Source organism: Corella eumyota, chromosome 3 (genome assembly GCF_963082875.1).
Source record: "Corella eumyota chromosome 3, kaCorEumy4.1, whole genome shotgun sequence".
In the NCBI taxonomy this organism is placed as follows: Eukaryota; Metazoa; Chordata; class Ascidiacea; order Phlebobranchia; family Corellidae; genus Corella; species Corella eumyota.
Window position 1 is genome coordinate 18,626,338 of NC_137492.1, and position 25,681 is coordinate 18,652,018.

Consider the following 25,681-nt stretch of genomic DNA (forward strand, 5'->3'; position numbering starts at 1 on the left):
CAATTCCCACTGCTCTCATGCTGTATCGCCCTTAAGTAAGGTTCTATAACTAGTATATACTCCTGCTAAGTCAGCACTTAATCAGCAGATTAATTATTGGGCAATTAAATCTATAATATCCCGAACTGGCAAAGGCAACTCAAGACTGGTTTGGAGTAACTGATGTTATTCTAAGTTTAAGTCGCGCATTCAACCTTCCCATATGGAGGATAAAGATATATACAAAAAAATAAAAAAAATTATTAAAAAAAAAAACTGAATAAATAATATAAAATATCTTACATTTAAAATATTTTTTAAGTCAACTTTAAGAAAATTTACAAAACATTACAATAAACAATTACCTACCGATCATATAAGAAAACTGTTTGGCTTTGCATTCAACGGATCCAGAACTACCAACAGCATCAATAGTAAAACCATCACTGAAATTTGAATTACAAACTCTGAGTTGAAGTTTGTTTTTCTTTAGCAATTTCGTTGATGTAAATGCAAAAAACTTTGCATCCTAAAATTTAAAAATTGACATTTTATTGTAACTTTTAATTAATTTTAAAAGTAAGTAGCCTAATAACTACATTTGGTTATGCTAGCAGTGGGAATTAAACTTTAGGCCCCCATTAAAGCAAATATTAACATTACATCATAAGTAAGTAAATATTATCTTTTATCTACATAGCCTATAGAAATAGCATTTCAAATTTAATTTATAAAAATAGTTTAGTATTTTACATCAAAAATGCAATCTTTTTATTTTAATATAAATATTTAATTTAAAACATTAAATTTACCTTATCATCTTCTGGGTGTTGCACAGAAGTTTCGTTGTTATTAGTTGACCTATAGTCAATGGGAAGCCCAGTTTTATTAACAACCCAATAAGGTGAATACAAAACTATCTCCATCACTCCATTAGTGTAAGCTAAAAAACAAATTTTTAGTTTAAGAAGGCAAAGATGATTTATAACATTAGCATTTTTATGGGTGTGAAGATAGTATTTAAAAATATTATGTTATAATGCCTTTAAACTAATACAAAAATAACATAAACAAAAAATTGATGAAACATTTTATTTTGATAAATATTGTCACATATAAACCTAAGTTTTAATTCAGTAAACACTAAAAATTATCTTACATTTATGTACGACATTAAATATGAGCAAATAAAAGCATTTACTTATTTGTTTAGCCAGTGTTAAAATAATATTGGGGTCATTTGAACTTTTAAATTCCCATGGAGATAATTCTGGCAGATTTTCACTCAGTATGATATTGGAATACCATTCTGAGGATTGGTATGATGGAATCTGTGAAAATAAAATTAAAAAGCATAACCATAAAAAAGATTAACATTGTCAAAGATAACACAAAGGTGGGTTAGATTAATGAATGTAACTCTATGTTTAGACTGTAATGTAGGCCATTTTCCATCAAAAAAAATAATAATCAAAACTATGTGTAAAAAGTTTTTACCTTTATTTTGATGTTACTTTTCCCGATGTCAGCTTCAATAAGTTCCACACTTTTTCCACGTTCTAATGTTTCCATCTTATTATATCCCACCTGGAGTAAATCATATTGAATGGGAAGAGGAAGATAGTTTTTGATGATGGCCGACTGGCGTAAATGAATAGACAACCCACGTTCGTTAAATTTGGTGCCTGTCAATTAAAAAAAATATAAACCGATGTTTTAGTAGTCAGAACACTTGGCTTCACTACATGAGGTCTTGGGTTCGATCCTTACTGCTTTCATGCTGTAAACCCTTAACGGCAACTTGAGACTGGGTTCAGGTAACTGATGTTACTCTATGTTTAGGTCATTAAGTTGACCTTTCCACATTGAAAATAAAAAATAAAATTACCTTTTTCAATAAATAATTTTTCTTCCTCAAAAGAAGTAGAAATATTTATCATTTTAAAATTAGCCACTTCATCAGTAAATGTAATGTTGGAGTTTATAATTGTTGGGTCAGTCATTGGCTTTCCCCATGATAAAGAAGCTCCTCTAAACTGGTTTCTAAACATTTAAAATTTTATAGTTCAGCAAAATATGTATAAAGAAAAGAATGCAACAATTCCTTATAACTTCTTTTAAAAAACTGCACACCTTCAAAAAAAGTTTTATTAAAAGACTAAGATTTTTTAAAATTTTACTTACTTAGCAGTAATTGGCTGTAGTTGGACAGCTTTTTGTTCCACTTGATTCAAGGGTACGTAATATTTCTTACCAGCCTTAAAAATATCAGCCGAGTTTTTGTTGAAAACTTCTGGTGTGAAATCTATGCTGGTGTGATTGTACACAACTATATGGCTACGTAAAGTGACAGTTCTAACACCTAAATGTAGTAAAAAAATTGTGTTTATTTGAAAATTGTTTCTTTCTAAAACGTTATAGGCCTACATAAAAAATAAATTGCTTTTTGCGGTGTACAGGTATATTATCAAAAGCAAACATTTGTTAAAAGTTGCTACCAGATCACAACAATGAAACCCCAACTGTAGGGTGTGCTACTAACTAGTTTATAATAAAAACTCAAACTTACTTGCACTTGTAGATATTTCAGCCACAAATGGGAAGGTTTTATTTTTCTCCGAGATAGAAAGAAGAGTGGAGCCAGTATAAGTGATATCAATCCTTATTGGACTTTTACCACCACTCACAATATCAAGATAACTGTTTTCTCTTTTTGTGTCGTTAGTTTGGTTAGCCAGCACTGACCACAAATCTTGTTGTTCTGACTCAATGTAATCCAATAGTAGGTAGTTGTTATTTTCTATCTTGTACCTAAAAAAGTTAATGACATTTTAATAAAAAACACAATAGTTAAAGGTTCAAGGCTTCACCAAATGAGGTCCTGGATTTATTCCTACTGATTTAGTACCCTATAGTTAGAGGCTATAAACTGTACTAACTTCTGCAAAGCCAAAAACCAAATTGAAAGGTTAATTATCAGGCAATTAAAATTAATTATATCCCAAACTGTTAAAGGCAATTAAAGACTAGTTTGGAGTTAATAGAATGAGTATTCAGATAAACAAAAAACAATATCTTTTGTTTAAAATCTAACCTTTTTCCAGATGTAAAAATATTAGCTGCACAAATAGCTAAACCATGAGTTAACTCAATCTCAAAACCAAGATGATTTAAAACAATAATTGAAGCTCCACTGCTTTCAGCCTCACTTTGAAACTTGGATAGTGTTTCAACTTGTTTAAATGAATGTTTGTCATTCAATGTTGCATCTTTAAATGCTGCAGCCAAATCATTTATCACCTAAAAAAATAAGAGTTGCCTGACTGAGTCTAATAATAAATAAAATAATCAAAAACAGTATGGCTCTAAGTAAAACAATATACTGTTAGGATTAACTTTAAAATGGTAGAGTTAACAATAAAATTTTGAAACACTGCATGACATAGAGACCTTTGCAGCATAAAAAGTCTTTATCAAAATATTTTAATTTACCTTATAAGCAGCATTAGTAAGTGTCATCTGTAATGTGTTATTTGACTCAATTGAAAGTGAAGTCAAGGGTGGTAGTTGACTGTTGGTGGCATCTTCTTCAATCTAACAATAAACAAATTTATATAATGTACCATTTACATTTATTTGTAATATTTTTTTTTTGTATATATCTTTATCCTCGATGTGGGAAAGTCGAATGCGCGACTTAAACATAGAGTAACATCAGTTACTCCAACCCAGTCTCGAGTTGCCTGTGGCAGTTTTGGATATTATAGATTATAATTGCCCAATAATTATACTGCTGATTAAGTGCTGGCTCAGCAGGAGTTCACACCGTTTATAGATTACTCAAGGTCGCTACAGCATGAGATCAGTGAGGATTGAACCCACGACCTCATGTGTGGTGTAGCAAGTGTTCTTACCACTACACTCTGCTGGTTATATGTCATGTCCAATTTAAAAGCCTTAAAAATAAAAAAAACTGCTGTTTGTGGTGCACCGTTAAATTATAACACGCGTTTGAGTGTGGTGACCATATTATGATAATCACAATACCAACTAAGTGCGGATTATAAACTAATGTTGTTAACAAACCTTAAAATAAAACAATAAACTAAAATCATTTTATCACTTACTGGTTTTCTTGCTTGGATCTTAGCAGTTAATTTCCAAGGTTCATATTTGCAATCTAACTGACCGGGGTTAATCTCAACCGGTTCAATAAGAGGTTCCCATAGTGAGAGGGAATCGTTAAAGTAAGCCGTACCTAGAGTCACATCAAACCAACCGTCCATTATATTTCCACTCCAGTTATTTATTCTGCCTGAAAAAATAAAAAATTTGTATTAATATTGGGTTATGGTGTGCTGTGTTTTAGCTATCTGTAAACGCCAGGCTTAAAGGCAAACAGTTTGGCATCGATAAGGCCCGAACTGTAAACCTATTGGCCCTGTGGCAGTTTAGGATATTATAGATTATAATTGCCCGGTATTTATGCTACTGATTAAGTGCTCAGCAGGAGTTTAAACCATTTATAGCGCCTTACTTAAGGCGCTACAGCATAGGAGCAGTGGGGATTGAACCCAGGACTTCATCTGTGGTTGAGCAAGTGTTCTTACCACGCTGCCATATATATGCTTTTATATTTAAAAAACTACTGTTTGTGGTGCACAAATTCTGAATGAAAAATATATTGGGTGACCCTGTTAAAAAAATAAAAATGCAAACATAAAAAAATGCAGCCTTTAGGGCAGAAAGTTTAAGTTGTTTTAAATTTACCTTCAATATGGCATTCTGTTATCAGTAATGGAACAGTATGGTGCCCTACACCTGCTTCTAATGTTATTTGAATCATGGGAATTTTTATTTGAGCCATTTCCATCAGACTTGGAATACTATGTTCAACTAGTTCACCCCTGTAATCTATCACATAAAAAATAAATTTAAAATAATAAAATTTATTAAAAAAAAATTAAATAACTAACCTTCTAAATCAACAAATGAGGAATCATCATCTTCCATAAACAATAATTTCATTGAAGATATCTGAATTAAATAAATATTTAATAAAATACTAAATTTAATAAATTTAAAATAAATGATAGATTACACTTTTAAGTTATTTTCTTATGTTATAATATTATTTTTAATTAAATTGACCTTTTGTGAAACCCATAATGCTGCCACATTCTTGCTCAACAAAGCTTTCGACAAATTCTCTGCCTCTTTAGTGTCCTCTTGTGGTAAAGATAATTGTGCGGAGATCTCGCTGATAGCAGTGATTGTAATTGGAGAAGCTTTAAGATGAACTGGGCTAATTTCAACGTTAAAATTCTAAAAAAAAAATAAATAAATTTTTAAAAAATATTTAAAAAACTGCAAAATTTAAAGTTGATTTTGGCAGTTTTTGGTAATTTGGATCATATTCCCAGTTAGTTAATCTATCAATATAGGTGTTAAAAGGACATATAATTTATAAAGCATTATTCTTTAGCACTACAGCATATAAGCATTGACAATTGAAGTAAAAAAATAAAAATATGGTATATACCTGTTGAGTATCATTGATAATAGCTTTTAATGTAACATCAAATGGGTGTAATATCTTCTTGTGTGTTTTGTTGGATTTTGAAAGCCTGTCCAACACAGTCTTAAATGAACATCCCATTACATTCATGTTTGTAATACTTGCAGTTAACTAAAACAAATTCAAAACATAAAAAAAGTTTGTAAATAAATACATTTTTTTAATTTTATGATAAAATACTCCATAGTAAAGTACTATATATTAATCCTCAACGTGGAGAGGTTGAGGTTGATTTCACAGTCTAAGCCTTTAGCTGTTTGAGATATTATATAAATTATAACTGCCTGATAATTAAACTGCAGATTAAATGTTTGCTCAGCAGAAGTTCATACACCTTACAGCGCCTTGCTTAAAGGCTACATTATAAGGGCAGTAAAATTAAACCAAGGACCTCATGTAGTATGGACAAGTGTTCTGACCACTACACCATGCTGCCGGTCAATTGTATTTATCAACTTACATTATAATTAAATACATAAACTGGTGTTAAAAATTTAGTTAAGTCTTACATTATCTTTTCCATATCCAGGGTTTGTGTTAAAGTTTGCAGCAATTTTCATCCCCAACAAAATAGCTTCAGAATCATGAGAATGAATATCTGTTACTAAAACTATCTCAGGTTCTTCCAGAAAAAAAGATACTGAGATTGTTGCAGATCTAAAAATATAATTTCTTAAGTAATTGTACAAAAAGGCAAAATAGATGAAGCACATCATTCTAAAATCTATACATAATGGGGTTCAATTGACAATATAAATATATATTTATGTATGTCTGTGCAATATATAGACCTACAAAATGAAATTACTGCAAATTATTACTGGCAAATGTTAGTTAAAAGTTGCTACCAAATTACAAAAATTTAAAACACCGATCGAATGACAAGCTATAAACTAGTATAATATTAAAAACATAACAAGTTGGCACAACTTTTTTAAAGAGTGATTTTAAAATATATAAAAGTTGTTCTCTTACTTGCTGTCTGTGCTCATGGTTGAAATTGTAGATTTTGATTCCTTTGGTTTAACTTGGGATTCAAGTTTAGCATCTTTTACAACAACAATATCACTTTCTTCTTCAACTTAAAATAAAAAAATTATTTTATAGTAAATATTAAGTTAAAAAAAATTAAATTAAAAACTTAATATATTTTATTTTTAAAGATATTTTTGTTTACATAAATTAAAACAATTATACATACCTTCTTTTATTTTTGGCGTTTCTTTTCCATTTATGCCAGTTAACAAGAATTGGACGACTTTCATTATAAACTCAACATTAATGATAATGTTTAATGAAGACACTGTACACTTAACATTCGTTGAACCATTTGAAGTTATTAAAATCTGAGCTTCAACTAATTGTTTAGGAACATCTAAAAAACAAAAGTTTAGATAGCAAAACATACAAATATCACATTATGTAAATTGACAACAGGAATTTGATAACTCCATAGGGTCCTGGGTTCGATCTCCAGTGCTTCCAAGCTGTAGTAAATAAGATGCCATAACCGGTATGAACTTTCTCTAACCAACAATTAATAAGCAACTTAATTTTTGAGCGACTATAATCAATGATATTCCAAACAGAGTAACTTATGTTACTCTATGTTTAAGTCGCGCATTCGACTTTCCCACATCAAGGATAAAAATATATATACAACAAAAAAAAAACTGCAAAAGTCAACTGGCTTAAGGTAACAAAAGTTACTCCATGTTTAGGTTTTTAAATTAGGTTTTTCACATTAGGACAAAAAATAGCAAAAATAACATAAAACTTACCTCCTGTCCCTGTTTTAACTAACACAAGTTTAGTGATTCCATCCTTGCTGCCTAATCTTGAATCTTCAATAAAGAACTTGGACAAAATAAAACCAACTCTAGTTGACTGATCTGATCTTATCACCACATTTGTTTTAATCTCATAAAGTTGTAGAAATGATAAAGGTTGAAAATGTTCGTCATCACTGAATAGTCTTAAGTTGATTGAGTTCACGTTAAATGAAACCTAAAAGTAAAAAAAATTTTAAATGATAAATTACATTCAGCCAATTGTTTAATACCTAGTTAGAAGGTTTAAAGTCAAAAACTTTTATTTTTTAACTTTAAAAAGATATGATTTAAAATAAAATAAATAAAAAAAAAGTTGTAATGGTCAGAACACTTGGCTTCACTACATGAGGTCCTGGGTTTAAACCCTTGCTTTAATGCTGTAGTGCCATTGAGTAAGGTGCTATAAACAATATAAACTACTGCTAAGCCAACACTTAATCAGCAGCTTAATTATCAGGCAATTATAATCTATAATATTCCAAACTTTCAAGCCGATATTAGATCATAGTTACTGATGCTACTTTATGTTTGGGTCGTGCAGTCGACCTTCCCACATTGAGGATAAATAAATGTAAAATAATTTAACTTTGTTCATTACCTTTAGTGTATCCCATATTTGTGACTTTGTTGTTACATCCGCTGTTACTGTTTTAACAACAGCACTTTCCTCTGTAGCAACTAGAGCCACAACTAAAATATCAAAAACATTGTTAAAATTTTACATCAATGTAAACTACTAACCACAGAAGGTTGTGGGTTCGATCCTTAACGCAACCATGTTTATAAACAAACAAAAATAAAACTTGATTAAGCCAAAGCTTTAAATTAACAATGGCAAAAGCAACTCAAGACAGAAGCAAAATATAAAAGAATTCTTGTTTGGTCTGCAAAGTTGACCTTTTCACATCGAGGATAAATGGGTATATGCATAAATAAATAAAAATAATTTTTACCTTTTTCTTTAGAAGCACTTGTTTTGGGACCCTCAGTTTCCACTTCATTTATGTTTTCGTTCAACATTGTAATGATAGCTTGTATCACAGATGTTGTAACTTCTAGTGACACATCAGGGACTTCCCCTTTGATTGTTATGTCAGGAATATTGTGATACCATGATGCAGATAAATTTCGAACAATCTGAAATTTAAAAATTTTGGTATTTATATATTAGTAAAGATAATTGTCGGCAGCTTGGTGTAGTAGTAAGAACACTTGTTACACCACATATAAGGTCGTGAGTTCAATCCCCACTGAGCTCATGCTGTAGCACCCTTGAGTAAGGCGCTATAAATGGTACAAACTTCTGCTGAGCCAGCACTTAATCAGCAGCATAATTATCAGGTAATTATAATCTATAATATCCCAAACTGCCACAGGTAACTCAAGACTGGGTCGGAGTAACTGATGTTACTCTATGTCTAAGTCGCGCATTCGACTTTCCCACATCGAGGATAAAGATATATACAAAAAAAATTGTAATATAAAATTTTAATATAAATATATAGAACTTTTAAATTAACAAAAAATTTACTTAAAAATAAAAATTTTTACCTCTACATTCATAGTAATTGGTGTCAGGAAAAATCTCTGATCAGTAACCTTCAACATTTGATCCAACTTACAAGTTGCCATCTTAACCTCAGTTAATGAAACCATCAACTCATCTTCAATCACTACACCTTGACTTTGTTTGTTTATCTTAAATGTGTTGCTTGCCTTGAAAATAACAAAAAAATGGGTTAAGTACATTTAAGACATTAATTTAAATGCAAAAGTTTTTACAATTTACATATTAAAAGTAAACTGTTATATATATACACATGTGCGTGTTAATATTTTCAAAACAGTTTTTTATTAACTTTTTTTGCATTTAATCTTACCTTCAATATACTACGATAATATATTTACTTTTTTTAAACCTCAATTATTATTAAAACAATATATTATTTAATTTATTATTAGAAATCTTACCTTTAAAATACCAAGATAGGCCACTAATGCTTCCCTAGACATGGAGTTCATTGGGATAACAACTTTTGGAGCTGACAAAGTGACATCAAGTAATATCCTTGGGTTAGAATCAGCTAATTCTTGTGCTTTTTCTGACACTTTTACCTAAAATAAAAACAAAATTTAAATAATTATTTTCTGATTTTTATACAATTTTTAATAAAATAAAAGAAAAAAATTAATTTTAAAATTAAAAAAAATATTTGTGAGCTCTTCGTGATTTTTAATTTTTTGATATGTATTTACTAAAAAAGTCAAGTTATTCTAAAACCTATTGTTACCTGTGCATCTGCTGCTGTTTCTATTGCAATTTGTTTGGCAAAAGCTAAATCTGTTGTAAAACCAATCAGGTTGTTCACAAATTTGTTTAAGAACACAACTTCAACTCGACCCATCTAAAAATACAATTTTATTAAAGTGATGTTTAATATGTACCTCAAACTTATATTTAATTTATTAAAAAATATTTATAAAATTTTGCTCTAAAAAACACTTGGTTCCACTACATAAGGTCCTATGTTCGAACCCCAATGCTTTAGGGGGTCAAAGTAGTAAATGTTACGTTATATAAAGTCAGCCTCCCCACATCAAGGATAAATACGCAATAACAAATGGCTCAAACTGCCAAAAATAATAATACATTTTTAACATATATAGTTTAACCAATTTAAAAAATAAATCTTTTTATTTTCAATACCTTTAGTTTAATGCTGGAATCTACTTTACTTGCATCAGTATACCCTGGACCTTTAGTTGCATTATTATAGGCTATAAACTCCAACATTAATATTTTATCATCCTCAGAACTTAATATAGTTGAATATAAAGTGTTGGGAGATGGATCACTTATCATAATGTTAAGAAGATTTAGATGTAGTTTTGTTGTTTCTTGAGTTAAAGTTACACTGCTTTTAATGCCATTGATCTAAATAAAAAAAGGATATTAAAAATTCAGAAAAAGGATATTAAAAATTCAAATAGTTGACTTTAAATGAGGGCAGTGGGAATCAAACATTAGGTCTTAGAAAAACTTAGTTTTAAATAAGGAATGTAATGAGCACATTTTATGATATTTCATAAATGATTCATTAAAAAAATTTATGCCCAAAAAATTAGATAAATAAAATAATATTTTACAAACTAAAAAGTAAAGAATTTAAATTTAATTGTAACTACAGCATGGTGTAGTGGTCAAAACACTTAGCTTTACTACATGAGATCCTAAGTTCGATCCCCACTGCTTTCATGCTGTAGCACCCTTGAGTATGGTGCTATAAATGGAATATTATCCCAAACTGCCAAAGGCAACTCAAGACTGAATTGGGTTAACAGTTGTTACTTTATGTTTAGGTTGTGAAGTTTGTAGCACAAATTTTAAGAAAATAGATTAACAAAAAAAAAACTTACATCTAAGTGGGCAATCTGTTTATATTGGTCCATAACATCCAACTCTATTAAATTTAAACTAGCATCCAAATGTAATTCTATTATATCAGGATTCACAGGTGTTATCACTGGCTCACTTATCTTTGATGTAGTGGTCTTGTATGTATCTGGCATCAAATTAAAAAATTTAATACAAAATAGGTTCAAAATTTATTTCCAAAAAATATTGAAGTTACGCTTTATAAAATCAAATTAAAAAAATTATGCTACAATATAAAGTAAAAATAGAATTATAAAAAATTTTAAAGTTACATTTAAAAAAATCAAAAAAAAAAAAAAAAAAAAAAAATTTTTATACATTAATTGAAATTTAGAATCCTTTCAAAATTTTTTAGATATAATTTACATTACTATGCGTTACTAATCGTACATAAACAGACTTGCAAGCTATGAGAATTGAACCCTAGACCTCATGTGGTGATGCCTGTGTATTAACCAATACACTTTAACTAAAATTTTGTTATAAAAATAAATAATTACCTTCACTAGCAGAAGTAGACGGTGAAAATGAATAAAAAGATGATTTTGATTCATCACTTGTAACCGCTTTAACCTCAGGTTTAACTTCTTGTTCGGTAGTGATAAAGTTTTGAGCAAAATCTCCAATTTTAACAATTGCTTGAGAGTGTAACGAAAACTTTAGTGTCCCAAACCTAAAAAATAACAAATATATTAATTTAAGGATATTAATCTTTTCCTTTTGATATCATTAATTACCCTTTTTAAGAAAAATATATAATCTATACAATGAGGTATAGTGGATGTTATATATATATACATGCATATTTAATTTATTGGTTTAATAAATAAAACTGCCATTTGTGATATTTTTTTTTTGTATATATAAATTTATCCTCGATGTGGTCGAATGTGCGACTTAAACATAGAGTAACATCAGTTACTCTCGAGTTACCTGTGGCAGTTTGGGATAATATAGATTATAATTGCCCGATAATTATGCTGCTGATTACGTGGTGGCTAAGCAGGAGTTCGTAATGTTTATAGCGCCTTACTCAAGGGCGCTACAGCATGAGCTCAGTGGGGATTGAACCCACGACCTCATGTGTGGTATAGCAGGTGTTCTTACCACTACACCAAGCTGCCGGTTGTACACCAAGCTGCCGGTTATATATAGTTTAATTATTGCAGGCAGATTTAAATTGAAAGTTGCAACTATATTATGACAACTAAAATGCCGACATAAGGAAATCTATTGACAGATAAAATATGAAACACAAAATATAAAATAAATAAATTACTTGATGTTAATTTTTTGTTTAGTTTTCTTGTGGATTGTGTTAAATTGTGGAGATTTAGGTTTGACTTGCAAGTAATCAACAGATAGAAGATAATCTTTGTCCTTTTGTGCAATGTTTTTGGATGTTAACAAATATAATGGAAGACCACTTGGCTCTTGAAACTTAAAATCAAAATAAAATAATATTAAAATTTATCCTCAATGTGGTAATATTTTTATATTACAACATAGCTAAAAAAACTAAAAATTACATTGAGTTAAATTCAGAATCAATTAAAAGAATATTTTAGATATTTTTAATATAGTTACCTGTGGTAGCTGTACAGTTAGGTAGTGAAGAATGACAGAAACATTCATTTCATAAGTTAACATATTCATTTTAGTTGATAGATTTCCAACAGTAAGGGTAAGCAAACTGTTGTATGTTGTTTCACCATTGAATTTCATTTCTTCAGTTAAAGTGACAACCATCTAGAAATTAAATTCAAAAACTTTTAACAATTGGCAGGTAGCAGTGTAAAGTAAATAATATTAAAAATTGGAAAACAACCTGGTAGAGTTTTGGTTAGAACACTTGGCATTACTACATGAGGTACAGGGCTAACACACATTTTTCTAAGCCATTGTTCTTATTGAAACATAATTTTTTATTTTTATTTTGTATATATCTTTATCCTCAATGTGGGAAAGTCGAATGCGTGACTTAAACATAGAGTAACATCAGTTACTCCAACCCAGTCTTAAGTTGCCTGTGGCAGTTTGGGATATTATAAATTATAATTGCGGTAATTATGCTGCTGATTAAGTGCTGGCTCAGCAGGGGTTTATACCGTTTATAGCACCTTACTTAAGGGCGCTACAGCATAAGATCCGTGGGGATTAAACCCACAACTTCATGTGTGGTGTAGCAAGTGTTCTTACCACTACACCATGCTGCCGGTATATATGTATATTTAAAAAAAAAGATTATATTTTTTACACTGAATGCTGTTCTTTTGTAAATGTACTAAAATACTTTTTTACTCGTTTTTACTAAGTTAAGACTTTCAATTTTGTCTTAACTTTTCTATGTTGATATACTTACTAACTTACATTTTTAATTTTCACTAAAAATTGTAATTCTGTTAATTCTTTGTGTTTTTTGCCCTTTTTCTTAAACTTTAATGCTTTTGTAATATTCATAACCTTGAAAAATCTGTTCTAATAAATGTAAACTGTTTTAACAGAAAAAAAACTAACTTACTGTATGCTAGATTAAGCTTAATAAATTTTTAAATCTTTTTTAGAACCAAAATTTATGTTTAATTTCTATCACTAGCAACTTTAGAAATTTTTCATCCAACTTAAAAAAAATTAACAAGCTAATAAAAAACTAATAACATCTAAATAAAGATTTAATAAACTGCCAAACCAGCTTATTTAATAATATTCAATAATGATAATTTAAAAGTCCAAAAAATAAATAAATTACCTGGTTCATGGTAACAGAAAGTTGAAGAGTTGTTATTTGTTTATCTTTGTTTTCTTCTTTCACCAAAGCTCTTGGTTTTTTCTCCTTGTCTTCAGTCTCACTTCTATATAAGTAACAAGATATACTCAAAATCACAAAAAATATATATAATGGAGCTAAGTAGACTATATACTATATATCTATCTAATTTATACCCCTGCAAAAATAATTAAAAGTGTGGTGCGCAGGTAAATTATTACATGCAGAATTAGAGTCCCTACCGCAGGGCTATTGACCAGCAATTATGTTATAGATATTATCAGGTAAATTATGTTATAGATATTATCAGGTATGTGAAAATCAATTTATAGAGCCCATTTAAAAATATTAAAAATTTTTCATTTTTTAATACAAAGTTTAATTTTATGTATACCCTGGATCATTTTCAGCAGAGTAGAAATCACTTGAAGTCTCGGAGTTAAGACTTAACTTTGATCCAAACTGATTCTTTATTGCTTTGTTCAACAACCTCACATCTCCAGTATTGTGTTCATACATCCAATCTTGTGTGTCCTATACGTTAAAATATATAAATTATTAACCAAGTTTTACTATCAAGTATTCTTAACGTTAAAATTCATGTTTAGTTTATTATTTTACACAGAAATTGCATAGAAAGAATTGAGTTAGATTGTATTTATTAATTTATTTTTAAAATAAGAAGGCTAACCATTTAGCTTGTCATTACCCTAACATAGTCTTAAGGTACCCCCTTTTACACATACCCTTGCAACACTTAACCCCAAAATATAAGATTCTACAAAAAAATAAAACAAACAATTTTAAACTAACCACAATATCATCAACTTGTTCATCAAAAGATGGAAGCGGAATACTTTCAACCAAACTCAAAATTTCTTTCAATTTCTTATCAGAAACCTCAATTCCTAAGTTAGGAATAGCACCCATAATTTTTAACCTGTTATAATTAATATATTTATTATTTATACATTTAAAAATACATTTTTATTTGACCAAAAAATTAAATAAAAGATATTTGTGGTATTGGTAAACAATTATGTTTGACAACTTTACACAAAGTTCAACATTAGAAATATTTTAAAATAGTGCTTTATATACTAAATACGGTTTATTTTTTAAGCAATACATGTAATACTAACAAGGGTAATGCTGCATCGTTAGTTATCATACATTTATAGATTTGTACAGAGAGGTTGATTGGCTGCAGAATATGCATTGGTGAAGTGTCAAGGGTTCGACATAATTTCCAATTATCACCTTAAATTAAAGTCAAATTTTAAGCAATTTCTAAGCTAACTACAATATGTTTTTTATTAAAACATAATTTTAGATATCTTTTTTATCTTTAAAGTAAGAATACTTAACTTATTACTGTGCTAGGTCTTCAGCTAATTAAATTAAATAACTGTTTATTAATATTACCTATATTGACTATTAAATAACCTCACAATTAAATGCTGTCTATATAAGAAAGAAATTATGTTAAACATTAAGTTACATACCTGCTCTAGCATATAGTAGTTGAATCTTTCTGATATCAATCTTAAATTTGTCGTAAGCTTTTGTTCTTAGCTCTTCCAAATCTAAAGAGTGATCCTAAAAAAATTAATCATTTTTATTTTCTAAACTTTTATACAGATAACAAAAAAATATTATTAAAATGCTAAATTATTTTTTAAAGTACAAAAACTATGAAAAATTGAACTCATAAAAAGAAACACAATTCAAATGCAAGACAAATTTTTTATTATAAAAACATTTAACAATGTTTTTTATATTTGTTTATCCTAGATCTGGAAAGGCTGACTTCACAACCCAAACATAGAGTAACATTTGTTACTCCAACCCAGTCTAAAAATACTATTAATAGTGTATTTTATTCACCCAATAATATGGCATCGTGGTGTAGTGGTAAGAACACTTGCTACACCACACATGAGGTTGTGGGTTCAATTCCCACTGATCTCATGCTGTAGCGCCCTTGAGTAAGGCTCTATAAACGGTATGAACTCCTGCTGAGCCAGCACTTAATCAGCAACATAATTACCGGGCAATTATAGTCTCTATAATATCCCAAACTGCCACAGGCAACTCGAGACTGGGTCAGAGTAACTTATGTTACTCTTATTTAAGTCGCCAATCGACTTTCCTACATCGAGGATAAAGATATATATATAAAAAAAATTGGTAGCTGCCTTTTCAAAAGTAAGTGAGAATTAAATTTTAAACCTAAACAAGTATAGATCATGGTCTTAACCCAGGCCAAGTTTTAATTTTAATGTAAACATTATGTAACAATACCTCCTTTGGTGCTTGCGTCCATGCAAAAGTTGGTGCTTTCTACAAGACAAACATGCAAAATAAAGTTTCATGAACAGCTACAATTCAACACAACATTGACAATATCTCTTTTATATGCTTATTTGTACAATGCAATCTACCATGCCTTTTACTAATACTTATTCTATATCATGCATTATTTATAAAAGTTCATATAGGTCTACACTTATATTAAATTTTACAATTTTAATAAATATCATGCACTCTTAGAATCTAGAATTAAGATAGTTGTATTTAAGCTAAACTTTAATATCCTTAAACCAATGCATTTACATACATTCTAATTTAATAAGTTTAAATTGTAAACTGAATAAATAATGTGAAAACTTAATTTTTTAACATAAAAATCACCCAATGTCGTACAAATAAAAAAAAAATTAAAATTAAAAAAAAATAAAACTTACCGGTTTCTTAGACTTTGGGGTTCTTCCTTCGTTGATACTATTAAGACTGAACTCTCCAAGATCAAGTACAATAACATTTGGGTTACTAAGAAAAAAATGTTAAGAATTAGTCAGATAATTAAAAAAAAAAAAGGGTTTTATGTTGTTTTATGGTAAGAAAAGCATTGTAGTTTATCCGAAACCTAATTTTGTTAACCAAAATCCATTTTTTTAATTCTTTTTAAAAAACCTTACATTATGATTTTTGACATTTACATAATAATTCAAAACTATAAAATAACCCCTACTTTTGCATGGTCCCGCATTGTGGAACAACCACAAAAGATGAGAATACATGAATAGAAATATCAGTGATTGATGTGGTGTCCATTACATGTTGTAAACCTGTTGCTGTCTGATCTTTTATTTCGTTGTAGGCAGAGAATGCAACCGACCGCAACCTTAAGAAGAAAACAATTGTTTTTTTGGTGAGCTAATGAAATTTATTATCACAACTAGTTATTGGCTTCTTCCTACAGTTAAGATTTTAGTTGTATTAATAGGGTTGCAACTCTCAACCATTAGATGCCAACAATAATTTACCCGCACACCACAAAAGCTAGTTTTGCTTATCTAGTAGGCCTATAAATTGGACATATATACAGTATATTCGGTCCATGATAAAGAGATTACAAAAAGTTGTGTGGTTAAGCGGTCATGGCAGCGAATTACGAGCCAAAAGGTTTCGGGTTCGAGCCGCACCATTGCCACACTATTAGCCCTTAAGCCTGGCGTCCACGGATAGCTCAAACACGTCACAATATCACATCCCTACCCAATAAAAAATATAATCAACATGGAAAAAAAAAAGAGATTACAAAAAGTTATGATTCAAAGTAGCCTGAAGTTATAATATGTTGTTTAAACTTACTGTTGTAACTGAACATCTCTCGGCGGTTTAAAAAAGTTGGCTAAGTTGTTGATAGTATTCTGAAAATTAAAGATTTAAAAGTTATTTTAATTTCACATGATTATGTTTTTTAATAGGCAAGTTATAAAAAATTTTATTAAAAGAATTTATTTTTAATTTTTTTTTTCGTATATATCTTTTTAATTTTTTTTTTTTGTATATATTTTTTTTGTATATACCGTTTATAGCGCCTTACTTAAGAGCGCTACAGCATGAGATCAGTGGGGATCGAACCCACAACCTCATGTGTGGTGTAGCAAGTGTTCTTTCCACTACACCACGATGCCAGTTAAATTATAATTAGACTATGATAGAATACTAATTTTTAAATACCTATTTTTTTTTATATTATTTAACATAAATTAAATTATTAATAAAATAATTTACAGCATCATAGAATATCTGCAGAGGTTGAATTTCCAAAATAATTCTTTGATCACTTTTTTCATCAAGAGGTTTTGTCTCAAATAGAACATTGAGTAAATGACCTGAAGAAAATCTAAACAAAAAGCACAAAAGCGGTTTTAAATAACATAAAAAAACAAAATTGATGTGTTATTTAACAGTTCAATTTATATTTAGTAATCATTTTACTAAAAAGTTAACCAAAAAAAAAAAAAAAAAAACTGAACAAACTTTAAATTAAATCATATTAATTTTTAGTTTTTTTTAAAGATATAAATTCTGATCTTTTTTTACTTAACAAAAATGACATAAAAATACTAACTCTGCATGGTCAACTGGTGAAATCATTCTTAGCTGGGAACCATTAACGGGCATGCCATCAACATTAAGTGAAGTCAGGTGAGCGGAGACACTAAAAGCAAAAGATGTCAATTAACCACCTAAACTTAACCATTTAATAATTTAAACTTTAGGTTATCGTAAAATAGTACTAAAAAATATCTATGTTAAAACAGAAGGTCTTGGGTCCAATCCCCACTGCTCTCATGCTGTAGCACCCTCAGATAGGGCATTAATTAGTAAGCCTGCTAATCCAACACCTAATCAGCAGCATAAATACCAGACAATTATATTCTAAAATATCCCAAACTGCCAAAAGCAACTCGAATCTGGGTCAAGGTAACTGATGTTACTCTTTGTTTAAGTTGTGAAGTCAACCTACCCATATCAATTGCAAATAAATATAGAAAAATAAAATAGAATATTTATTTCTTTAATTTAGATTTACCTGATACCAGATGTTGAAGGTCGTTGTTCAATTACTGATTTAACTTTGTCAAGATTAACACTCAATAAATCCTGCTTAGATACCAATTTATCAGCCAACTCAACTGAAAGCTGTAAAAAAATTAAATAAATATATAAATATTAACTGTTTTTTCTACAGCAAGACATTTTAAATATTTAAAATTTCTTAAAAATCAAAAATTGACCCAAAAAATGTAACTGAAGTTATTAAATTAAGTATTCCTTTTTGAAATACGAGTATTTAGGTTTAAAAAAAAACTTACTTTTGTTAGCTCCAGGTTTAATTGTGTGCCCACATAATCTGTAGGAAACTGTTCCAAGTCTTCAACCTGGCCTTCAGAATATCCGATCGCCGAAAATAAATTCTTTTTTTCCTCATCTGACATAACACTATCAAGTCCTGAGAAAAAGAATTAAAAAATTTAATATTAATTAATTAGTGTAAGTGTGCCTTGTTAATATCTTTATATTTTAAAGGTTCATATTTCAAGTACCGGCAGCATGGTGTAGTAGTAAGAACACTTGCTACACCTCACATGAGGTCGTGGGTTCAATACCCACTGCTCTCATGCTGTAGCGCCATTGAGTAAGGAGCTATAAACGGTATGAACACCTGCTGAGCTAGCACTTAATCAGCAATATAATTATCGGGCAATTGTAATCTATAACATCCCAAACTGCCACAGTCAACTCGAGACTGGATCGGAGTAACCAATGTTACTTTATGTTTAAGTCGCACATTCAACTTTTCCACATCGGGGATAAAGATATATACAAAAAAAATATAACAAATTGAATTAAAGTTTAAAATTAGAAACCAATCTGTCCTATATAATAATACAATAACATTGCCACAGTAGGATTCAAACTCTAGACCTCAGAAAGTGATGTTTAGTTCCATTCAATTCATCACACTTCTATGTTCAAAAAAAGTTATTTACATTTAAAGAATTTACGAACCTCCTTTTTTCTCCTCCTCCTCCTTAACTTCCTTCTTCTTTTTTGATCCAAACCAACCTCCAAACCATCTGGAAGACTTCTTATCTTCTTCAGATTGTTTCTGATGAACTGAAACTTTGTTTTTAATCTGAATTTTTGCTTTAACCATCTAAAAATTTTGATAAAAAATATATTTATTAAATTCAAATATATTTAAAGAGTACAATACTGTTATAAGCAATTTTTAGAAATATTTTACTTGAAATTAACTAGAATTTACAATATTCTATAATGTAGCTTAATGGACAATATATATGTATGTCTTATTTATAGGCCTACAAAATCAATACGACTTCCATTTGTGGTGCCTGGAGTAAATTATCGCAGACCCATATTAGTTGAAAGTTGCAACCATAATATGACAGTTTAAAATGGTAACCATAGGACAAGCTATTAACTAATAATAATAATAATAATAATAATAATAATGTTACCTCCACTTCTGACGTTTGTCTTGCAAGAATAATGTTAAAAACACTCAAATTATTTTCCATTGCAATTAGTTCATTGACCAGTGCCTAAAAACAAACAACAATTAAAAAAAATTTATAAGCAATCAACTATATATAAATTTAAATTTCACAAAATAATTTTTTTTTTTTTTTTTTTTTGTATATATCTTTATCCTCGATGTGGGAAAGTCGAATGCGCGACTTAAACATAGAGTAACATAAGTTACTCTGACCCAGTCTCGAGTTGCCTGTGGCAGTTTGGGATATTATAGAAACTATAATTGCCCGGTAATTATGCTGCTGATTAAGTGCTGGCTCAGCAGGAGTTCATACCGTTTATAGCGCCTTACTCAATGGCACTACAGCATGAGATCAGTGGGGATTGAACCCACGACCTCATGTGTGGTGTAGCAAGAGTTCTTACCACTACACCACGCTGCCGGTTAATTAAATTTAATATTGTTTTTATTGCAAAAATATTAGGCATAGTTAGTAAGTACATAAGTGAAACAATTTCCTCTGTTTTGTTTTTCACCTGTGGTGGATTTTTTTGCTGAAGTTTGAGTTTATATTTCTCCTTGTAATTTCTAACTTTTGCTCGATGTGCTTTTATGTGAGCCCAACTCCAGTATTTGTGTCTATCTGCAATTCCAGTTGATAGAATACTGTTATAAGCATATAACCACCTAAGAAATAGTAAGATAGGATTTATACAAAAACATAAAAAATATGAACAGGTAAGAAATGTTAAAAGAAAAAATTTTAAAATTATGTAGTTTTTAAACAGTTACAATTTGTTAGTGGGTATCGAACCCAAAACCTCATGTAGCCTTGTGCATAAGGCCACTAGTTTAACCATGCTAAATTTTATTTAAATTTTAAATCCAAAAGAAACAAAACAAGAACTAAAAACTACCATTCTTTAGCATTCCCTGAGACACCAGATAGTGGTTTGTATTTACGAAATGGTGCGTTAACAACCATCCTGTCCATACTTTCAGCCAGTTGCATGACCCCATGATATTGTTCGTGTAATAACCTGACCCCAACCTCTTGAAGGGTGACATCAAGGGTAATTTTAGGGTTCTTAAGATCATTTAAGGGGTGGGGGTTCATTCGTAAATGCGATTGCAGAGTAATAGGCTTAACAACTAAAAATTTTTTTAGAGGTTAAAACTTATAATTAACATCATATCGAAGCCTAGGTTGTAAGTTATAGTTTATTTTTTAAAGCAGGAATATTTTATCCACTCAGCAGCGTGAAGTGACCGTAAGAACACTTGCTACACCACATGAGGTCGTTGGTTCAATCCCCACTGCTCTCATGCGTAGCTCTTTTGAGTAAGGCACTATAAACGATATGAACTTCTGCTGAGCCAGCACTTAATCAGCAGCATAATTACCCGGCAATTATAGTCTCTATAATATCCCAAACTGCTAAGGGCAACTCAAGAATGGGTCGGAGTAACTGATGTTACTCTATGTTTATGTCGCACATTTGACGAAAATAAAGATATATAAAAAAAAAATCTTTTTTAACTTTGAGTTTGGAATTTGAAAAATTATTCTAAGTAAACTTAAATGATGCTAGTTTTTATAGTTAATTATTTATAACATGTGGTACGCTACCCTTTATGTTTGCCTAAAGTCTTAAAATTACCCAATAAAATTTAAAACAATATTTAGGTTGTACTTACTGTAGTTAAAAGTGTCAGGCACAGAGCTAGTTGAAGCAATTGTTTGTTTAAAAACCTTAAATTGGTCTGCTCGATTTATATCTAAACACAATATAATTAATTTTTTAATTTTAATATAGGTTTCAACAGACCAAAACTGAAATAATTTTAATACAAAAAAAAACAATATATTTATAGGATTTAATTGTCATATAATATCTTTATACAATTTTTTTTTTTTAATTAAAGAAATAGAAATAATGTTTTTCTCAACACACTAAACATGTTATTCCGTTATTTTATTTTTTTATTGCGTTTTAAACATTATTGTTTTACTTGAAAATTACATAAAGTAAAACACAAATATAACAAAATCCCCTTACTTGATAAAAATATTTTTGGGTGTGTATTCCAATAAACAGCAAGACATTGAAGGTCAACAATTTTATAAATAATTGGCATTGATTCATCCAATATACAAGGTAACCAATTTTCATTCGTAGTCTAGATAATCAAAATTTAAATTATTACCAAAAAATATTACTTTTTGCATTTAAAATTCCTATATACGCAGTATACAGGCATATTTTAATTTATATGTTAAGGATAATACTTATAAAGTTGGTTTTTTTTTATTATAGTGTTGCATTTGATATGATGAATTGAAAACATTAACTTTGTATTCAATATATTAAGTATATAAATTGATTGAGCAAGGAAATTATTTATCAACAAATTTTTTATGATCAAAGTTAAACTGAGGTTAATATCAATGATGTATTAGTGTTTTGGCTAAAGTTTTTTGTTTACACTTTGTCATTTTAGTCATAAGACTAGAAGTTTAAAATGGTTAAAGCAAGCATGATATTACCAGTAAAAGTGACACAAATATATTAGAAAAATATTTTTTTACAGACTTTTTTTAAAACATATAAACTTTTAAATTACACTGCTTAAGTTTTTTTTCTCGATGTGGGAAAGTCGAATGCGCAAATTAAACATAGAGTAGCATCAGTTACTCCGACCCAGTCTCGAGATGCCTGTGGCAGTTTGGGATATTATAGATTATAATTGCCCGATAACTATAATGCTGATTAAGTGCTGGCTCAGCAGGAGTTTATACCGTTTATAGCGCCTTACTTAAGGGCCCTACAGCATGAGATCAACAGGGATTGAGCCCACGACCTCATGTATGGTGTAGCAAGTGTTGTTACCACTAAAACTTAAAATTTATAAAGTGAACCTGAAAATGAAGACTTGAAAGTGTAATCCCAACACTGAAAGGTGGCTGAGGTGCTGGGGTAAACTAAAAACAAATCCACAATCATTTTAAAAAGCAAAAAAATTAAAAATAACAAAAATTGAATATAAATTAAATTGAATAAAATAATAAATGTTTAAGCGGTAAGGGTAAGTTTTACACACTAAAAGTGACACAAAAAATTAAGAATCAAAAAAATTAGGAATCCATTTAAACTGCAAAAAGATTTTTTTTAAATAATAAACTTCACTTACTTCATCCTCATATCTAACATGAATGTTTGAAATGTGAATTTGTAAATTTTTAATAACTTGGGTCGCAAGTTTTTCTGCAAAACTATCAGGCTTGTCTTCCTTTCCTACATAAAAAAAGTATTTAAATTTTTTTTATATATTTTGTCTAAAAATCTAAGTCATGCTATAGAAAAAAAAACATTTATTTAAATAGAATATATAACAGAAACAAATTAAGTTTTTACTAAACATTAAATTGTTTAATAAATTATCTTATTTTTTTAAAGCATTTTTTCAAATCTACATTGTTTTAAAATTCATAATCAATAAATTTAAAATGAACTAAAATTACCTTTTTTGCTTAGTAATTGTTGCTCTTCGATTGCTTTTAGTTCGGCTTGTTTATCTTTTTGTTCTTTCTCAGCTTCATGTTTAGCATCATACACCACACCTTAAGCACAAAAATTATTATTTTAAATTATTTAAATACTACCTAAAATTTGTAATAAAAAAAAAAAAAAAAATTTAATTTAGTAATTTATGTATATACAATGTATGTTAACTTTTGGTTTTTTAAATAATTATATGATTATTTTTTTTTTTTATATTTAAAATTTTATTTTTGAGAATTATATTTAATACAAAAGCTTTTGAAAGCCGCAGACAGCATTCGCACTTAGTAACAGGTTTAAATTAGATTTTCTAATCCCATGTGTTTTGTATTGTATTGTATACAGAGAAAAATATAATATGAACAATACTTGTATTTCATATTTTGAAAAATAATTGGCTATTTAAAATAAAGATCTTAACATGTTTATTTTTTTAACTACAGTATAATATTTTTATTGCAATACTTCAAATTTTTTTTTGTTGTTTTAGAAAAGCCAAATAAGGTTAATCACACATTAACTAAATTTAATGATTATTGGTTTGTTTACTGCTGTTAGGAACCGCCAACAAAAACAATCCGTCTAATGTTGCCTCCACCGATTCTTTGTACAAATTTTTCCATGGAATTTTCAACGTTAATTTTCCTGCATAATAAATAATTTAAAATCACAAAATTATTTTAAATATAATTAAATTATTTAATTATTAATTCCTGATAAAATGTTTTTTTTTTCTGTACAAGAAATAATTAAAAATCATAAATAATATATAAATATATAAACAATTACGAATATTTACAAAGACTTTTGGGCAGATTTTAATTATAATTGTATTAAATTTAATTAAACTAATTAATTATTTACACTAAAATTAAATCTTTCTTACCAATATAACCAGATTTTATTTTGACGGGAAGATTCAACTCTTTCTGTAAAATAATATTATAACAAAATAAAAAAGCAATTCATAAAAAAGTTCTTGACAAAATTTAAAAATTATAAACACACAACAAACAAGAATAAAATAACAAACCAATGGGCCTACCAAATTATCAGTAAATAATATATTGTCAATGTATGTAGATATTTTTTTACTTCACTTTATTTAAATATATAATTGCTAAAATACACATAAGCGTGTTAATAATAAAATGTAATGCAAGTATAAAAATATCATATGCTAAGTCCTTGATATAGAACCAAGCAATACAGGAAATTTTATTTTTAATCCGAAATTTTATTTTTAATCCGAAATTTTTATTTTTAATCCGAAATCTAGTATTTAAACGAAATCCGAAAATGTTCTTGGTAAAATAAGAACAATATAATTCAAAAATGATTTTTTTAATAATAATAGTATATATATACTTTAAATAAAAACAGACATATATATATATATATATATATATATATATAGGCTATATAAATCTTTTATTAAAGTTAAGTCTAATAATTACCAGTGCGTCTCCTTTAACATGTAAATTCTCTAACACAGCATTACCTGCAAAATGAATTAATGATAATTTTAATCTGAATCTAATATATTTATGTGTTAACCCAAATTGAATTAGTTAGTCAATCAACAATTCCTTATTTTTGCTTAATTTTAATGCAAGGATAAGAATTAATACATGTTTAATATAATATTGCAATTCAGTAGCGACAATACTTATTATTGTTTTTTTTACAAGAATGCAACTTATTTACCTCCCCAAATACCAAGCTTTAGTTGTGAGGAATCTAAGTTCTCTATATAAGCTCCCAGATATTTGTTCATTAAATCAACCACAAGTGATTCGAAAACCATCTTGAGTTTTTCAACTTGGATTTATTAACTTTTTAAACTTGTAACATTTTTAGTATGCAAAAATAAACCTGTCAGAATGAGTATTAATTAAAACAGAGTTCAATGGTAGGATGTGGGTTATACAATAAATTGCCCCTAAACTTATTATTTTGTTAATATTACTTGAAATCTAAAGCATATAAAAATTTACCCGTAATGGTTTACAAGCTTAAATCTTACATTACAGTACTTACTAAACCTAATAAACATCGTTTTTATAACAAAAACTATTCACTTACATCTAATAAACAAGTATTCATAATTTTTTTAGTGCAATATGTTTGTTATTAATGGCGGTTGCACTGTGCACATTGCATAACGT

General features: G+C 28.7%; 1 protein-coding gene across 6 annotated transcripts in view; it reads right to left on the minus strand.

The window, feature by feature from the left end:
• LOC145746244 (intermembrane lipid transfer protein VPS13A-like) overlaps positions 1-25,656 on the minus strand; it is a 42,597-nt gene extending 16,941 nt beyond the window's left edge. For 5 of the 6 annotated variants that reach the window (XR_014281299.1, XR_014281298.1, XM_082564482.1 and 2 more), the window contains exons 1-55: positions 25,599-25,656; positions 25,221-25,388; positions 24,971-25,014; positions 24,400-24,442; positions 24,063-24,158; positions 23,474-23,572; positions 23,143-23,246; positions 22,871-22,933; positions 22,011-22,131; positions 21,649-21,729; positions 20,868-21,102; positions 20,487-20,637; positions 19,934-20,017; positions 19,461-19,608; positions 18,764-18,900; positions 18,481-18,590; positions 18,016-18,105; positions 17,676-17,787; positions 17,250-17,308; positions 16,627-16,779; positions 16,340-16,424; positions 15,897-15,935; positions 15,098-15,191; positions 14,735-14,852; positions 14,406-14,532; positions 13,987-14,126; positions 13,575-13,677; positions 12,413-12,574; positions 12,105-12,265; positions 11,326-11,498; positions 10,807-10,952; positions 10,097-10,324; positions 9,681-9,794; positions 9,361-9,504; positions 8,941-9,105; positions 8,343-8,526; positions 7,988-8,079; positions 7,339-7,564; positions 6,759-6,932; positions 6,533-6,638; positions 6,067-6,214; positions 5,522-5,668; positions 5,131-5,304; positions 4,956-5,016; positions 4,750-4,893; positions 4,107-4,294; positions 3,472-3,573; positions 3,074-3,279; positions 2,549-2,790; positions 2,164-2,341; positions 1,868-2,022; positions 1,477-1,664; positions 1,181-1,310; positions 792-922; positions 349-508 (exon numbers count right to left, since the gene is read on the minus strand). Coding sequence is in view for 4 of the 6 variants with exons in the window: in XM_082564482.1 (XP_082420608.1) it covers positions 349-508; positions 792-922; positions 1,181-1,310; positions 1,477-1,664; positions 1,868-2,022; positions 2,164-2,341; positions 2,549-2,790; positions 3,074-3,279; positions 3,472-3,573; positions 4,107-4,294; positions 4,750-4,893; positions 4,956-5,016; positions 5,131-5,304; positions 5,522-5,668; positions 6,067-6,214; positions 6,533-6,638; positions 6,759-6,932; positions 7,339-7,564; positions 7,988-8,079; positions 8,343-8,526; positions 8,941-9,105; positions 9,361-9,504; positions 9,681-9,794; positions 10,097-10,324; positions 10,807-10,952; positions 11,326-11,498; positions 12,105-12,265; positions 12,413-12,574; positions 13,575-13,677; positions 13,987-14,126; positions 14,406-14,532; positions 14,735-14,852; positions 15,098-15,191; positions 15,897-15,935; positions 16,340-16,424; positions 16,627-16,779; positions 17,250-17,308; positions 17,676-17,787; positions 18,016-18,105; positions 18,481-18,590; positions 18,764-18,900; positions 19,461-19,608; positions 19,934-20,017; positions 20,487-20,637; positions 20,868-21,102; positions 21,649-21,729; positions 22,011-22,131; positions 22,871-22,933; positions 23,143-23,246; positions 23,474-23,572; positions 24,063-24,158; positions 24,400-24,442; positions 24,971-25,014; positions 25,221-25,320 (7,165 nt within the window). In the remaining 2 variants the exon portion in view is untranslated. The remainder of the gene's footprint in view (positions 1-348; positions 509-791; positions 923-1,180; positions 1,311-1,476; positions 1,665-1,867; positions 2,023-2,163; positions 2,342-2,548; positions 2,791-3,073; positions 3,280-3,471; positions 3,574-4,106; positions 4,295-4,749; positions 4,894-4,955; positions 5,017-5,130; positions 5,305-5,521; positions 5,669-6,066; positions 6,215-6,532; positions 6,639-6,758; positions 6,933-7,338; positions 7,565-7,987; positions 8,080-8,342; positions 8,527-8,940; positions 9,106-9,360; positions 9,505-9,680; positions 9,795-10,096; positions 10,325-10,806; positions 10,953-11,325; positions 11,499-12,104; positions 12,266-12,412; positions 12,575-13,574; positions 13,678-13,986; positions 14,127-14,405; positions 14,533-14,734; positions 14,853-15,097; positions 15,192-15,896; positions 15,936-16,339; positions 16,425-16,626; positions 16,780-17,249; positions 17,309-17,675; positions 17,788-18,015; positions 18,106-18,480; positions 18,591-18,763; positions 18,901-19,460; positions 19,609-19,933; positions 20,018-20,486; positions 20,638-20,867; positions 21,103-21,648; positions 21,730-22,010; positions 22,132-22,870; positions 22,934-23,142; positions 23,247-23,473; positions 23,573-24,062; positions 24,159-24,399; positions 24,443-24,970; positions 25,015-25,220; positions 25,389-25,598) is intronic. The other variant, XM_082564479.1, reaches the window with a different exon arrangement.
• Positions 25,657-25,681: the final 25 nt, after the last annotated feature.